General features: G+C 41.7%; 2 protein-coding genes across 5 annotated transcripts; one reads left to right on the top strand and one right to left on the bottom strand.

The window, feature by feature from the left end:
• The first annotated feature begins 262 nt into the window (after positions 1 to 262).
• Positions 263 to 13,299, top strand: tbc1d8b (TBC1 domain family member 8B). Of its 4 annotated transcripts, none has more exons than XM_086130544.1 (21): positions 263 to 502; positions 2,294 to 2,404; positions 2,522 to 2,640; positions 2,743 to 2,968; positions 3,728 to 3,968; positions 4,412 to 4,619; positions 4,728 to 4,895; positions 4,972 to 5,133; positions 5,825 to 5,975; positions 6,076 to 6,290; positions 6,610 to 6,727; positions 6,998 to 7,283; positions 7,371 to 7,500; positions 7,566 to 7,664; positions 8,247 to 8,315; positions 8,400 to 8,640; positions 8,732 to 8,797; positions 9,695 to 9,787; positions 9,930 to 9,977; positions 10,075 to 10,172; positions 11,081 to 13,299. In XM_086130544.1, exons 1-21 carry the CDS (start codon positions 376 to 378, stop codon positions 11,540 to 11,542), a joined length of 3,438 nt encoding a protein of 1,145 aa, XP_085986670.1. In that variant the 5' UTR covers positions 263 to 375; the 3' UTR covers positions 11,543 to 13,299. The 4 variants fall into 4 exon arrangements, with proteins under 4 accessions (XP_085986670.1, XP_085986671.1, XP_085986669.1 ...); XM_086130546.1 differs by having other exon boundaries at positions 274 to 319; XM_086130545.1 differs by lacking the exon at positions 9,695 to 9,787.
• Positions 13,300 to 13,528: 229 nt separating this feature from the next.
• On the bottom strand, positions 13,529 to 14,704 carry gja2 (gap junction protein, alpha 2). Its single transcript, XM_086130548.1, has one exon. The coding sequence runs from the start codon at positions 14,702 to 14,704 to the stop codon at positions 13,640 to 13,642; it is 1,065 nt and encodes a 354-aa protein (XP_085986674.1). The 3' UTR covers positions 13,529 to 13,639.
• Positions 14,705 to 15,753: the final 1,049 nt, after the last annotated feature.

Raw genomic sequence — 15,753 nt, 5'->3', positions numbered from 1 at the left:
AAAGGAAACATTCTGAAATATATCAACTCAGACATGTCGATACTCTTAAGGGCACTATTATTATGGTAGAGATAGACAGAAAAAGAAGCTGAAATTACAGTTATTCGACATTTGTAACCATGCAGAACAACAATAAGTACTCTGCATGTATGCATACAATAGACAGGACGTACTGTACTGGCGCCTCCCACCTCTGAAAAACTACAATCCCACAATACTTTGCGCCTGGCAACATTTCTTGTCTACGTGGGAAGGGAAGCATCCTGACCTCGGACATAAACAAATATTCAACGGGCTTGATGTGTGTCCTGCGCTGGAGGTAACCGTGGCATGACAGGAGCATTTTGGAAGCGATCCCGCTGACGCTTTTTAAACATGTGGCTCAAACCCGAAGAAATACTGCTGAAAAACGCCTTTAAACTGTGGGTTACCGAGAAGGATAATGAATATTTCGTGATTCAAAGGAGACGAGGGTATGGTGAGGGTGGCGGAGGCTTGACAGGTAATGTTCACGGGTATGTTTTCATCGATCGCATGTTTGGCAGCTGTTGTGTTTTAAGATACTAAATTGGTATTAGGCTCACGAGTCATGAATGGCCAAAGCTTTTCATGTTTGTCGTATTTGCCTGCCCGAGAAAGAAACGACAGTGTGCTACTGTATACAGTAGCATGCTAGAAATGTACTGCAACAGGTTTAAAGCTAAATAGTGAAACGGTGGCGTGCCCTAAACGTTGTTCCCTGCCTGTCAAAAAGTGTAGTTTGTTATAGCATATAGTTGCCTGTTTTGCATGGAACAAAGTGAAGGGGGTGTTTACACTGGATTTCACTTCTAGCTGGCTGGCCTGCAGCAATGCTTCAGGTTAGCTTGAATAATTATAGACTAAGAGCATGATTGCACACCATCTCTGAGAATGAATAATTTATCTTGCATTGGTTTAGCAAAAAATGACGTGTAAAAGCTTGTTGTTTAGAGCCCCAGGCTACTTTGTGTTGACATCACTTAGGGGGTGAAAAGTTTTCAAATCAGTGGTTGGTAAGCAAGTGTACTTACATGAATACTGTATTACTCAAATAAAAAGTAGTCCTCCCAATAACAAAGGAAGTCAAATTCAGCCACATTAAATGGTTTTCAGTTACATGTTTGCACGCATGGAACAGCACAATATGCTCACCAGACAAAGATGATTGATTTTATTTTCATATACTTGTATTTTCATAAACCAATTCGATTGAATTAAACTTTGACAGGTGAATTCACCCAAATTTATAAGCAATGATTACACCAGTTTCCTTTTTTTCAGTTGATATCTCTTTTCTTACGCAAAACAATTTGAGTTCTGCCAAAACATCCATCATTACATTCTGTTTTAAAATCCCTGTAATCACAGACTTGCAGCCTGGACAATAAATCTGTCAGCAAATGTCTACATGCTTTGATGTTGTCTTGCTATGACATTCTGCATCTTAAACAAGGACAAGCAGAATCTTATTCAGAGCAGTAGGACTCCATCCAGCCATATGAAATATGTTTCCAATGTACCGGTAATCAATTTTTAGACTTTAATACTGCCAGTATTTCACTTTTTGTAACCCTTGTGTGACAAATGAATGAATGTAAAGTGTTTTCCATGAAGGATAATACATCCCAGCTGCTTGCTTTCATGAGAACACAGGTTAGTCACTAACTAGTATAACAGTGACAGTTGAATGCAGCAGCTGACACCCTCTGCAACTTGAGAGCCTTTCATATTTCAAGGATCTTTCCGGCGGGTATGTCTATTCTGTACCGTGAGATGACCTCTGTTGCCTCCCAATGAGAGCATGATGATGTATTGTGTTTTTGTAACACTTGAAATTCTTCAACGGCAACTGGAACATGCCGAGGGGTCATTTAAGCAAGGCCAGTTAAAATCTGGAGTCTCTCCATCTACTTGTTAATCATTAATGGAGGGCGAGTGAGAGAAAAGCCTTAAAGTGCCAGATGTGGTAGTTGCGTATCTCTGACGTAGAGTCCAGAATCACATTCCACCTTGTCAGAGCCACAATCTGACTGCCAAAGAAGGGAAGATGTCCTACGCGCTATACAGACCAATGCTTGACAGAAACATAGTCAACATTTGAGATGTAATTAGTCCCAAACGATAGTTGAAAAAGACGATATCACAATAATGAGATTACAGCTGTGATTTAAGTAGTAATTGTCTCATGCAGCTCAAAATTGCATGTAGTGTGGAGACATGCATGGGGGTCATGCAGTGTTACTTAAAACTATCATTGTGCTTTATGATGCAGGTCTCCTTGTGGGAACGTTGGACACAGTACTGGACTCCACATCCAAAGTTGCTCCTTTCCGCATACTGCATCACACGCCGGATTCGCAAGTGTATTGGTCGATAGCATGCGGTATAAGCTTGCAATATCATTCCATTATTGCTGAATTTGAACTTTTAAATTCAGTAAAGAAAAGAGTAAACCATCTTTGGTGTTGTTTGTCAGCTATATTTCCTTCTGTTGCGTCAGGCGTCACAAAGGACGAGATATTCCAGCACTGGGATTGGCTGCAGCAGAATATCATGAAGACCCTTTCTGTTTTCGACTCCAGCGAGGACATCACCAGCTTTGTGCAGGGCAAGATCAGAGTATGAAATCTTGAGGACAAAATGCCCACTTGGCTCTTCAGACATGTTCAGACTCATTATAAGATATCTATCATGGTACTGTACAAATGTTGTATTTCTCAGGGTCTGATTGCTGAAGAAGGGAAGACGTCCCACGTGCTGGAAGATGATCCTGAGAAGTTCAGAGAGGCATACTTGAGGTTCGAGAACTGGTTTGCGCTGCCACAGGAGGAGAAGCTGGTCACCTACTATGCCTGTAGTTACTGGAAAGGCAAAGTGCCCTGCCAGGGTTGGCTCTACCTCAGCACCAACTTCCTCTGCTTTTATTCCTACCTGCTGGGAGCTGAGGGTGAGAAAAGGCTGTGTTGTTTGCTTACATAAGCAGTGGCATCCTTCATTTAACCCCAAGACCTTGTTCAGTTTTACTACCCTTTCAGCTTGCTTCATGGGCATTTTTGTCCACAAACATACTGTATTTTGAAGGTTTTTTACATTTCTCTTACTACAAAACATTTTGAACTAATGTCAATTTTTTGTCTTTCGTATAAATATCCATTATTGTAATTTCTCAAGAATATCATGCACTCATTTGATGTATGACCCCACAAAATCATATATGTCTTTGTAATAATGCATTATCTCTCCTCCAATTTGCTGGTATCCTTGCTCAAATATGCCGCTCCTTGGTGTGAGATGAAACCCTCTGTCATGACTTCACAAAAACAAAAAAGGAAAAAAAAAAGTCCTTCATAGGGTTAAGCATTGTAAAAATGGCCATGTTGCTAAAAAAAACGTGCTTTGGAAAACATTTCTTGCCACGTCGGCCACTCTTATACAAAATACGACATCGGGTCAGACATATTTTCCTTTTCCGGAAAAATCCACTTGCGTGGCCGTCATGATGCTTGGTGAGTCATAACATTAGACATTCCACTTCTCAACTATTATGATCTAGTAGAAAATATGAAAAACAAGCCATGAGTCTAGAATGAAAGCCATTTTACTTTTTTATATAATGTAAACATTTAAAGGTGGCATGCTCGTATTTAATATCTGCCATTATGATGATCGTTTAATAATTTAATTTCTATTTTGATTGCATCGTTAGTGAAACTGGTCATCTCCTGGGACGAGATCTGGAGGTTGGAGAAAACATCAAATGTCCTCCTGACTGAGAGCATCCATGTGGTGGCTCACGGGGAAGATCACTATTTCTCCATGTTGCTGCGCCTTAATGAAACGTTCGTCATCATGGAGCAGCTCGCCGACTACTCCATTAGGCGCCTTTTCGATAAAGACGCCTTTGAAAGAGAGCGAGCACTCTCAGACCCGCTGCAAATTACCAAGAGGTGCTGTCTTTCTGCCCATTATGTCTTGAGTCAGATAACGTTTTTAAAAAGTCCTATATAGTAACAGAAATGACTCTACACTTTTTGCCGTTTGGCCTTCATGGCAATTTGTTGTCTGATTCAAAATTGTTCACCATACAACCAAAGAAGAGCAGTCCACCATGTCACAACTAACCTCAATCACAGTGCGAGAAACACCGCCCACTCGCTGGCAGCAAAACACTTTGTTCTGCCCACTTAGTCCCAATAGGCAACACTACACATACATGTATTTGAAACAGCCTTACGAATTGCCTGCCTTATACTAAGCTAAATATTTCAGGCTGCTTTCAAAATGTCTCTAAGAAGACATATCGGGAATAGTCACACTAATTTGAATTGTTGTTTTGTTAAACATAAGTGTTCATGATATTCTTTATGACGTTTTTTCCCCCCTCCCACAGAGGCCTAGAGGCTCACGCAAAAAGTGAGCAGTTCCGGACATTTTTCAGGCTACCCAAAGAGGAAAATCTGTTAGAAGTGCATGAGAGTTTCCTGTGGGTGCCTTTCAGCCATTTTAATACACTTGGCAAGATCTGCCTTTCTGAGAACTACTTATGTTTTGCCAGCCAGGACGGGAGCCAGTGTCACATCATCATTCCGATGCGCGAGGTAGAACATACACGGCTTCACTTGATTTATTTCCATGCTGACACTTCCTTCCGCCGCATGTAATTTGATGAAATTACTTTCCGGCTGGCCAACGCCACCGTCATCCAGGTCGTAAATGTTGAGAAGCCAGATTCCAGCAGCCGTGCTTTAACGGTGTACGTGCGCGGGAAACGGGCACTCCGATTCACCGAAGTGCGGGACTACCAGCGTCTGGCGACGACAATCCGCAGCAGATGTGGGATTAGTCCTAGCCCACAGCACTCAGCCTCAGCAGAGGTAACAAGTCTTGATTGTTATAAATGTACAGCCGTTGTTTTTTAACGTCAAAAATGATTCCGTCCTTGTCACTAAGGTCATCCGAGGCGAATGTCAGTCGCTCATCAACCACTTTGACGACAACCCAGAGGACGTGACACTCATGGTGGGCCAGAAAGACAGCAGCAAGGCAGTAAGCACGGAGGCGCTTATGACGGTTTTCCACCCCCAGGATGTTGAAAACCTTGACCCCAAAATGGTATGGAACAAACACACAGGACATTTAGAACAAAGTTACTAATGATTTAAGACTGATGGATGTGGAAAAAAGTAATGTATATAACTACGGGGTGATTGAAAAGTAACTCCTTATTTTAAAGTTTGTGTCTGAGTATTTAATGTTTTTTTTTTCTTTTAATGTGCGTCTGTTTTTTAATGTATGACAATTTAAGTAACCGTGTGGTGTAGGATTATTTTGGATTTTGTGGGTCTGTACATTGTTTGTGATACCTTGAATACCAAAATGCGAGATGAACTCTAGCCAGCTGTCCGTGCTTGGGAGAATGTTGAAAAATGTCATTTTCATTCATGATGGAGCACTTCCACATTTTGCTATTGTTCATGAATGGCAGTGGTGGTGTAAGTGGTGAGTCAGAAGTTCTGACGTTTTTTTTGTTTGTTGTTGTTGTTAATTGAAACCTTATTTCTATCCCACCTTTCCTCTAATATTAAAGGGTAAAAAATGAATACATTGAAAGGTAAACTCAAAAAAAGGGATGAATAAAATAGAAATGAATCCATCCAAGTGTTTTAGAATAGGGCAATTTCAACCACCCCATTTATCGACTGAAGTATTGAGACACATTTTGATGAATTCATCCATCAGGAGCTCAACAAAAATGTTGGGTAAAACACTTTCATGCCAGAATGCTTATGCTCATGATCAACAGCTTAAAGAGAAGATGAAGGAGCAGTCTTGGAACATCCACTTTTCGGAATATGGCCGTGGCACAAGTATGTTCTTCACCAGGAAGACACGTGACTTGATTGTCCGTGGAGTTCCTGAAGCCTTGAGAGGAGAGCTGTGGATGCTTTTTTCAGGTTCGTTTTTTTTTTTGTTTGTTTAACACCAAATGTATTTCTCACACTTGTGTCATAATAATCTTTCTTACGATTAATCGTTTTTGATGTGATGAATAAGGAGCCGTAAACGACATGGCAACTCACCCTGGCTATTACACGGAGCTAGTGGAACAGTCTCTGGGTACGAGCACGCTGGCTACAGATGAGATAGAGAGAGATCTTCATCGCTCTCTGCCAGAGCATCCTGCCTTTCAGAGTGATACAGGAATCTCCGCCCTACGTAGAGTCCTCACCGCATACGCCTATCGAAACCCGAAAATTGGCTACTGCCAGGTAAAGTCTCTCCACATTATATATATAGCTGATTGAGGATCATTAGATTCTTTCTTGATTCAGCTTTTGTTTTGGATTCATTAGAGTGCACATTTGCCGGTAAGTGGATGTATTGTTTATATTTGTAAACAAAACTAAGGTGTATTAAATTATACTTTCCCATTACAAATTTCGAACATTGATTAAAAGGCTGAGGTGCTCCGAAAAATGCACACACAGCACACATCAATCGTATCCTTTCAAGGGACACAAGGGTGTTTAATACCAGTAATTTTCTGAGAGCAGTTCAGTCAAAATGTGACTCATTTCTCTTACTCAGGCTATGAACATTCTGACCTCCGTGTTGCTGCTCTATGCCAAAGAGGAGGAGGCCTTTTGGCTATTAGTTGCTGTCTGTGAGAGGATGTTACCAGATTATTTCAACCGAAGAATTATAGGTGAGAGAGGGGCTGCACACACACACACACACACACACGCACGCACACACACACACTCTACTACTTGCTTTTTATATTGATGAAGTTGGAAGATCAACGTAACAATTAATCGAATGATTAATTAACTCGGGTGACAGCACGGTTTGTTTGTTTGTTTATTGAACATAAAACATATATACAGTAATAATTTGACAGGAAATAAGGTAGATAAAAAAAAGTAAAAAGAAAGAAATCAATCTTCATTCAACACAGTTGACTTTGTTTCTTCAGGGGCTTTGGTCGACCAGGCTGTTTTTGAGGATCTGATTCGAGAGAACCTCCCCCAGCTGGTGGAGAATATGACGGACCTGAGTTTCTTCTCGTCCGTTTCGTTGTCCTGGTTTCTCACCCTTTTCATCAGTGTGCTGCCCATCGAAAGTGCTGTGAATGTGGTGGACTGCTTTTTCTATGATGGCATCAAAGCCATTCTGCAGCTCGGCCTGGCCGTGCTTGATTACAACGTGGAAGCTCTGATCAGCTGCCATGATGATGCTGAAGCGGTTACCATCCTCAACAAGTAAGCGTCAGCCAGGCTGTTCCACTCTATCGCTAGTGCTACTCAGAGTTCACATTTAAATGTTTTTATTTTCAATTTGCTCTTGAGATTTTTTGATAGTGTGACAAACAAAGACAGCCCGTTGCCACCAACAGTGCAGCAGGCCCCTGTAGCCAACAACGACAAATCAAAGCACTTAAACGTGGACATCAGCGAACTGATCCGAGAAGCCTATGAGGTACTGCAGCATTTTTTTTCTTACAGATCAATTTTATTCAGTTTTTGAATTCATTTTCTCTTTAGAAATATGGCAGCATTCGCGCAGAGGAGGTTGAGAGTTCACGAAAGAGAAACAAGCTTTTTGTGATCCAGACACTGGAGGACACAACCAAGCAGAATGTCGTAAGTGGACACTATTTAGTGTGTTCCCTCACTATTTCGCCGTTCACCTACTACTATCCATCCATCCATTTTCCGAACCGCTTGATCCTCACTAGGGTCGCGGGGGGTGCTGGAGCCTATCCCAGCCATCTCCGGGCAGTAGGCGGGGGACACCCTGAATCAGTTGCCAGCCAATCACAGACCTACTACTATATCGTAAAAATTAAATGTTGATAGGGACTGTTTGTTTTGATCTGTTTTTACACCATACATACTCATTTTAATGGCCTTGCCTTTGGTAAAGGAGAGCCAATGCTATTTTTAGCAATTAATTGAACACAGAATGAACATTAAATCACCATAGCACACTAGCTCAAGAGCTGTGGTCGACCGCAGCTCACACACACACACACACACACACACACACGATACCACTAGGCCCCTCTTAGGCACAGACCAACACTATAATACTGTATACAAAGTATTGTTATGCATTTTATGCTTACTTTCAAAATGTGTCTGCAGTCTTTAAAAAGTGTATTTTACTGTGTTTATAGCCTGATAGCCTCTTGAATATAACAGTAACGATGGGGTTCTTCGCAGATTCGTGTAGTGTCCCAAGAAGTCAAATTTACTCCCGCCCAACTTGACGATCTTTACAATTTGTTCAAAGTGAGTGACACACATTGCTTTCCTCGAAAAGCAAATACACCCTGTCTCTTAAGTGGAGTCAGCATTCCAATTATGTTGTTTCAGAGGCAGCATTTTCTTAGCTGCTACTGGACAATGAAAAGTCCGGCACTGCTTCACCACGATCCGAGTCTGGCCTACTTGGAGCAGTACCAGCTGGGCTTCCAACAGTTCAGTGTGCTCTTCTCCCTGCTGGAGCCTTGGGCTTTTTGCACCAACAAGAGCACTCTTTCTCTATGGGTTTTCCGCTTAATCGATGAGAACCAAGATGGCCTAGTCAACTTTAAAGAGTTCTGTTGTGCTCTTGGTGAGTGTTCACACCTCCTTTGTCACAAATGCAGACAGCTCCTAAGACTGTATTCCCTCACTTCAGTAACACGATGCTTCATCTCCTGCAGATAATTTGTACTGTGGATCTTTCACAAATAAGCTAAAGTTCCTCTTCAAGCTGCATCTACCACCAGGTAAGTGATATGTCTAAATTCCACGGGTATTTATATGAACAAATGTCTTGAGGGCACGCTCCTTTAATTCATTCGATAGGTAAGCAAGCTTACTTCTGAATTGCTATTTTACACCTCCGAATCGCAAGTGTAGTTTAGCAAATCATTCAGTCAACAGAGAAGGATGATCTGCATGACGTGGCGCTGAGTGATTGAAAGCAACATCAGAAATATTTTTTGGGGTCAAATGTCTTTGCGATGGGAACAACCGCTGTCTGGAACTGTGAGGGCATTTTTGTTCTCCGTGTCATGAGGAAGACTATTTGAATTTATGATTTACAACTGGGCAGAAATACTCACATGATGTATGTGTGTGAGAAAAAGACAGACAGTCGCCAAGCACAGTTAAGTCCTCTCATGACCAGTTTCAGACCTTGGAGCAATATCAGGATGCATTCTCAGCGGCGCTGCTGCTGATGATCCGCATTGATTTTTGCAAGTGGCTACAAAGCGACTGTTGGAGATGGATCCAGATACTCACCTGAATAAGGAAGTGAAATAATGTACGACACAATATGGAGAAAAAGCTGAGCCGCACCTGACATTAGAGCCAGGTGGCGGGGTACACCCTGGACCGGTTACCAGTAAAGGCACATATTGACAAACAACCATTCTTCCATCCATTATCCAAACTGCTTACCCTCATGAGCCTCACAGGCGTACTGCAACCTATCCCAGCTGCTTTTATTAGTCCCGCAAGAGAAATTCGAAATCACCACGTGTGGTGTATTTGATGCAGACAAGTAAGCATGCATTGTATGACTGTTTTCTTGGTCATTGACTGCACTTCTGCCTTGCAAATGCTCAACTGTTTTTTTCATCTTTTCTCTCAGTACACTTACAGTCAGTCTCTTCTAGCTTTCACAGGTAGTCCTTTGCACGTACAGGAACAAAGACTCCCAAAGTTTTTTGCGACGACAGAGGGCTCTCCTCACTTGAGTAGACTTCCTGGTTAGCGTCTCGACTGCTTTTTTTCCCCTCCTTCAAGTCTGACGTTTCCCTTTCCCTGAATTTTCACCCTTCCTTCTGATTGATTTTTCTCTGGGCAATTTTCTTAATTTGTTTTTGCTCACATTTAGCCCTTGTATTACAGATTTTGATCTTCCAGAAGATGGCGTGATTAAAAAAAGTCCTGAAAGAGGTACTTTAACAGTCATATACAGTCAAAGGCTTCGTGCAAATACCAACATCTTCCCTGTGTGTGTGAGACACTAATTGTGGGTTTGTGTGATTTAAAGGTCGAGGGAAAGTAGACCTCCAAGCCTACCTAAAACAATGGCAGAATGAAATACTTCGAAAAGAGGAAACTATCAAGGACCTTCCTAGAATTAATCAGGTAATTCGCTTCACTTGTTTGTTTACAATGGCTTATCAATTCATTTTCAAAAATAGGCAGCACAGGAAAAAAAAAAGCGGTCAGCTAATTTCACACTTCATGCATAGGCACGCACTTCAGAGATCCAAATATTTGTGTCAAGAGTAACAGTATATTTTCACCCCAAAAAACTCTATTTTGATTCTTCATATTACCAATGCACCGACAAGAACTTCCACGGGCAGTGGCAAAAATCTGCAGAAGAGTGGAAGCTGCTACAGCTGCGAAGGGGGACCAACAACAATATAATTCTCTTCATTTTCTTTTTTCCTTGAGACAGCCTTGTCCCACTATTTTGCAGTTCATCGTTCGCAGTCGCACCACTGCTATATCACTGTCTTTCACATGAATTCTGGGGTTTTACAGTGTACTTACTCACTAAAATGCCCTTTATCGGAAAAGTAAGTCACAGTCACTGATGTACTTTTCAACCGTTAACTCATTCACTCCCAAAGACGTTTTTACATGTCTTTTCAGACTTGGTCTAGAATTGGCTGGTACTGAATGAGTTAATAATACAGTAACAGGAATCACAATGAGCACACTCATGCAGAAGCTGCTGTTGGCCACAGCCCTCGCCCAGACACAGAGTGTATTGTCTCATACAATCCTTGCTCTATTTCCTTAGGATTAACCTGGGGGAAAAAATTGTTCCACAAAGTGAGAAAGTTACCCCTCAAGATTGATTCGCAAAACTCCTCCGTACAGGCAAAAAATTATCTTCACCTTTTTCACAGTATGTTCAAAAAATGTCTTGGCAATTCCATTATGTGGTCCCCAGATCACAGATTAGGTTTCAGTACACTGTGGAGTCACCATCGAGTGCATATTTATCTAAGTATGCTTTATTATTTCTTTTCAAATCTCAGGCTCAGTTCATACAGTTCTCCAAGACATTGTACAACATTTTTCATGGCGATCCAAAGGAGGAGTCCCTGTACCGCGCTGTGGCCCATGTAACCAGCCTCCTTTTGAGGATGGAGGAGGTGGGCCGGAGGCTGCAGGAGCCCAGCAGCCCGCCTGCGTCCTTGAAGCCCAGCAGCCCGCCTGCGTCCTTGAAGCCCAGCAGCCCGCCTGCGTCCTTGAAGCCCACCGCTGCAGACGGGCAGGAGGAAGCTCCTCTCACACCCAAAAACTCTGACACTCCCAGTCCCCAGGAAGCGGGGCCTGAACTCTCTGGGGCGGACTGGTCTTTTTCGTTTGAGCAGGTCCTTGCGTCACTGCTCAACGAGCCCGAAATAGTGAGCTTCTTTGACAGACACGTTGACATTCAGAGTAGAGTAAAGACAGCTCAAGTGGCTCAGCTGAAGCTAACAGGAAATAGCAAGTGATTGGATAGATTAATAAAACAAACAAGGATTAGCAGATGATGGGCAAAAAGGGCTGACATGCATAATCCTTAAATGGTTTTCAAGGTGCATGCAGACAGGAGGCATCAACTCCTGTATTGTTCACCAGGGGATATTCCTGTGCCACTATTTTCTTGTACGTGTATGTCAATCAACAGTGTTTAACACTCATAATGTTGAGTTTCTTATTGCTCATTCTGCAGATTTCACAGACAGTCTCCCATTTCCAGATTGCACCCAACCAGAATGTCATGGGGCCCATGCAATATAGCTAATGTATACAAGACATAAAGTGGTGTTTAAAAATGGTAGAAGACATTGTTCTATAACTTTCCAATGTCTTACTGACCTTCATATCAACCTAGTGCAAATCAGCCCCATTGTGCTGGTAACGCTTATGACCGATGCGATGTACTGTATATACGCTTGGCTGAAGTGTGTTGTCCTGTAATCCTGTTTGGAGAAGAAGCATCCTGTCATTTGTTTCTTAATTTGCAACACTCACTGTCAGTACAGTGTAGCTAGTACCCCTGCACCTGTATCGCCAGTGCGGTGGCTCAAAGGAGACTCAACTCGTTCTGACTAGTAGCTCAGTAGAGAGCTGCTTCGAATGGATTTTGAAAGATATTTTACTTCAAATCTCAGGGTGCAATTTGTATTCATTAAAATGTATATTATCCTGAGAGAAATAATTGGAAGTTTGACTGAGTTAAATACTATAATTGTGAAGCATGTGTAGCACTTTTGCAACATTTTGATGCACGCCTTCAACAACATGCAAAAGTGTGTGTTGTTTTCTCTTAATCTGTGCTTTTGCTGCTTTCGTCCCAATGACTTGTTGCTCATTGTTGGAGATTATGCCTACACGTCGGAGGCGTTCAGGTCAAAAGGTTCTGGATGCTTGTGTTCTAGATGTTCTTCTCTTGGGGCCATACACACACATTTTTTTTAAAGTTGTTCTTGTTGCACAGGAAAAGACTTCTAGAAGAGATTTGAGTGTCAGTGATTTTTTTTTTTGTCATTTCTGATAGCATTTGCCAAGTGTAGTGTATAGTGCGATTGTGAGTACAAACCAGCATCACCTTTGAAAACTGATGTTCACTGTTTACTCATGTCAAAGAAAACATTGCATACTATAGGCTACTTTGATGACATCGGTAAATAAAGCCGAAAGCCATATTCATTATTTCAGTATGATATTCTCGATGCATTTAAATAGTTAAGTTATACAACAGATAAGACTTAAACCTAAATGATAAACTCTGAATATATTGAAGTGATTTCAAAAAATAGATATTAAATGTATTTTTGTTATACGACTGTCTGTAACAAGAATGTATTTTTTACAAATATGCTCATCTTGTTTTGCCCAAATGTGAGAACTGAAATACATTGTGGATATTTTCAGACTAACTTCCTGTGAGACGATTTGACATTTTCACTTTGGTTTATTTCGTCTGTCGCACATTTCAAAAGAACTGCTTTAATTTTGGCCAATGAAGGGGAAAGGTAGCCAGGCATTGATTCACATGACTGCTTTGTCGGGAGTTTTTTTTTTTTTTTTTTAACATAAGGGTAAATTTGAAAATCCTGGTGAGTTCTATTCTATTTGATGCATTCAGTTATATGTGCAGTTATTGTCTGCTGCATTTGACTTGTGACTTTTCTTGCTCTTTTTTTTCAGTTATTAATGTTGTTCCAAAGTAATAAAGAGTAAAGAGTGGTCAATCTTTAAAATATATGGTTTGAATCCTTCTTAGGTCCTCGATTCACTGGCCATAACACTTGCTTAATATGAGATCCAACACGTGGGCGACAGCATCCTGCAACAAGCCCTATTGGAATCTAAACATATTTTCTAGTTACTTTGACCTTTATTTAACCAATTAATACTGGTGTGGGAACGTTTTTTAATGATTTGATCATTTTAGATGTGTCTTTTTTGTATATATCACAAAAAATGGCATTTCAACATAAACATTATTTTGTGTAGCAACCTGGCCTCCTTAAGAGCTCTCCAACTGTTCATATCAGTCATAGAACCCAAAATGTTTTTTTGCTTACTCAGGAAAAAAACGTCTATATTTTTAGGTCATCCATCCTGCTTTTGTTATTGCTGTGTTTGCTGGACTGACTGTTTCTGCGCTGGCTTTCCATGGGCATCTCTTGAAACGAGGTGGAGGTTTTCCTCTCCCTTCCATCATCTCCGTCTGTTTTACCTTTCTTCTCTGTGGCCATGTTGTCTCTGTTCTGTTTATACATCACCTTGCTGCTGTAGGGGCTGTAGGGTGGATTTGGCTCAGCGATGCCGTATTTTGCCTCCACTGGGAAGGGTTCAGACCCCGCTGGGCCACTTGGGAAGTAGTTGTAGTTGGAGACAAAAGGGATGACGGTTTCCGCGGATTCCCTCACTGCCTGCGTCCGCCTGTAGCGAATGCCCTGATGGCATTTGGTGAAGCCGAGATGGTACATTTCCACTAAGTTGAGCAGCAATGAGATGCAGGCCACAGCCAGCATGAAGAGGATGAAAACGGTCTTCTCGGTGGGCCTGGAGATGTAGCAGTTGACCACATTTGGGCAAGGCCAACGGTCACAGCGGTACATTGGCTTGAGCTCAAAACCATACAGGAAGTACTGTGCTATGATGAAAGCCACTTCAAAAAGGGTCTTGAAGATAATGCTGAAGACGTAAGTCCGAAGTAGTGCTCCTCTCAAGTGCACATGCCCTTGGTTGTCTTTGATGGGCTTTAATGTCTTCTTGGCCTTGTTGCCAAGTATTTGCTGCTGCTTTTCACTCTGGAGAGCCAGTTCCTTCTCCTTGTCTTTCAATTTCTCCTCCATGCGCACCAGATGGAGGATGTGTCCCAAGTAAATGAGAGTGGGCGTGGACACAAAGATGATCTGCATCACCCAGAAGCGGATGTGGGAAATGGGGAAGGTCTTGTCATAGCACACGTTCTGACAACCGGGCTGCTTGGTGTCGCAAGTGAAACCCGACTGCTCGTCCCCCCACACCTTCTCCGCGGCGGATCCCAGCACCAGGATGCGGAAGATGAAGAGAACCGTCAGCCACACTTTGCCCACAACAGTCGAGTGCTCCTGGGCGCTCTCCAGCAGTTTCCCCAACAGGTTCCAGTCTCCCATGGCGGCTCACAATTCGAGACTTACTGACAAGACCACCTGGGTAGAGACAACCACATGTCAAGTGTTAATGTATAAAATCTCTGCAAGAGTCTCTCTATCTCTCAATGCTGGTTTGCTAGGCTATCAAAAACATGGACCTAAAACCTAAATTCTAAAATTTGTTCCATGAATTTGTATTCATTTATTCCTCAGACGCTACTCTTTTAATTTCAGAGCGTGTATCTTGGGTGCACTTCTTCCACTCGGTGTATATGGATATTAGATTATTTTTCCAGTCAGTTTTCAATCTCCATGTCCTGTCAATTTAAGATGCCAAAAGCCTTTAGAATTACTTCTGGATCACATGACTTAAACTATTAGCGATGGGAATGTTCCTTTACTTCTTTTTTTTTCCAAATCTGTCTTCTGCAAATTATAGACAGCTTGTTAAGTCACACCTTGATTGGTTGTTTTTCCTTGGACGTAGTGGTTTCATAAATATCAAATTAAAGATACGCAATTGGGCCAAAGAGGGATTTTTCTTCACAGTGACAATGCGTATTTGGCTCAATGGCAGTGAATGTTTATTAATACATTTTATTTACATTTGTATGCTTATTTTTTTGTCATTTTGTTGTATAATATTGCTTATTGATGACTGTGGCACAATAACTGCTGTTCTGCAGCATTTTTGTATGGGTTTCATGGTTTCCATAGTTGCGACATGATAGTGGCGGTAAAGAGATTTTGGTCTCTTTATAAGATAAGAAAACCTTTATTAGTCTCGCAATGGAGAAATTCCCAATTCACAGCAGCAAAGTTATGAAAGGAAGAAGTAGAACAACAAAATATAGGAGCTGCTGGAAAGGCAGCCACTCTCGCGGCGCCATTTTGAAGTCAAAATAACAAAAATAACACAACACAACACATAGGACACAGACAGTCGTGCAATCTTCACCACTTTTCTGCATACACTTTGTTGTCTGAAGCAGTTATAGATGAAAGAGGAGAGGATCAAAATGTCCTTTCACCAGTGGATCAGAGACGTCATGCTGAAAATGTGCACACAT

The sequence above is a fragment of the Hippocampus guttulatus genome, chromosome 15 (assembly GCF_054856545.1).
Source record: "Hippocampus guttulatus isolate MCC_2025c chromosome 15, RoL_Hgut_1.0, whole genome shotgun sequence".
Taxonomy (NCBI): domain Eukaryota; kingdom Metazoa; phylum Chordata; class Actinopteri; order Syngnathiformes; family Syngnathidae; genus Hippocampus; species Hippocampus guttulatus.
The sequence above is the reverse complement of the archived record's forward strand: the minus strand, read 5'-3'. Positions and strand labels throughout refer to the sequence as shown.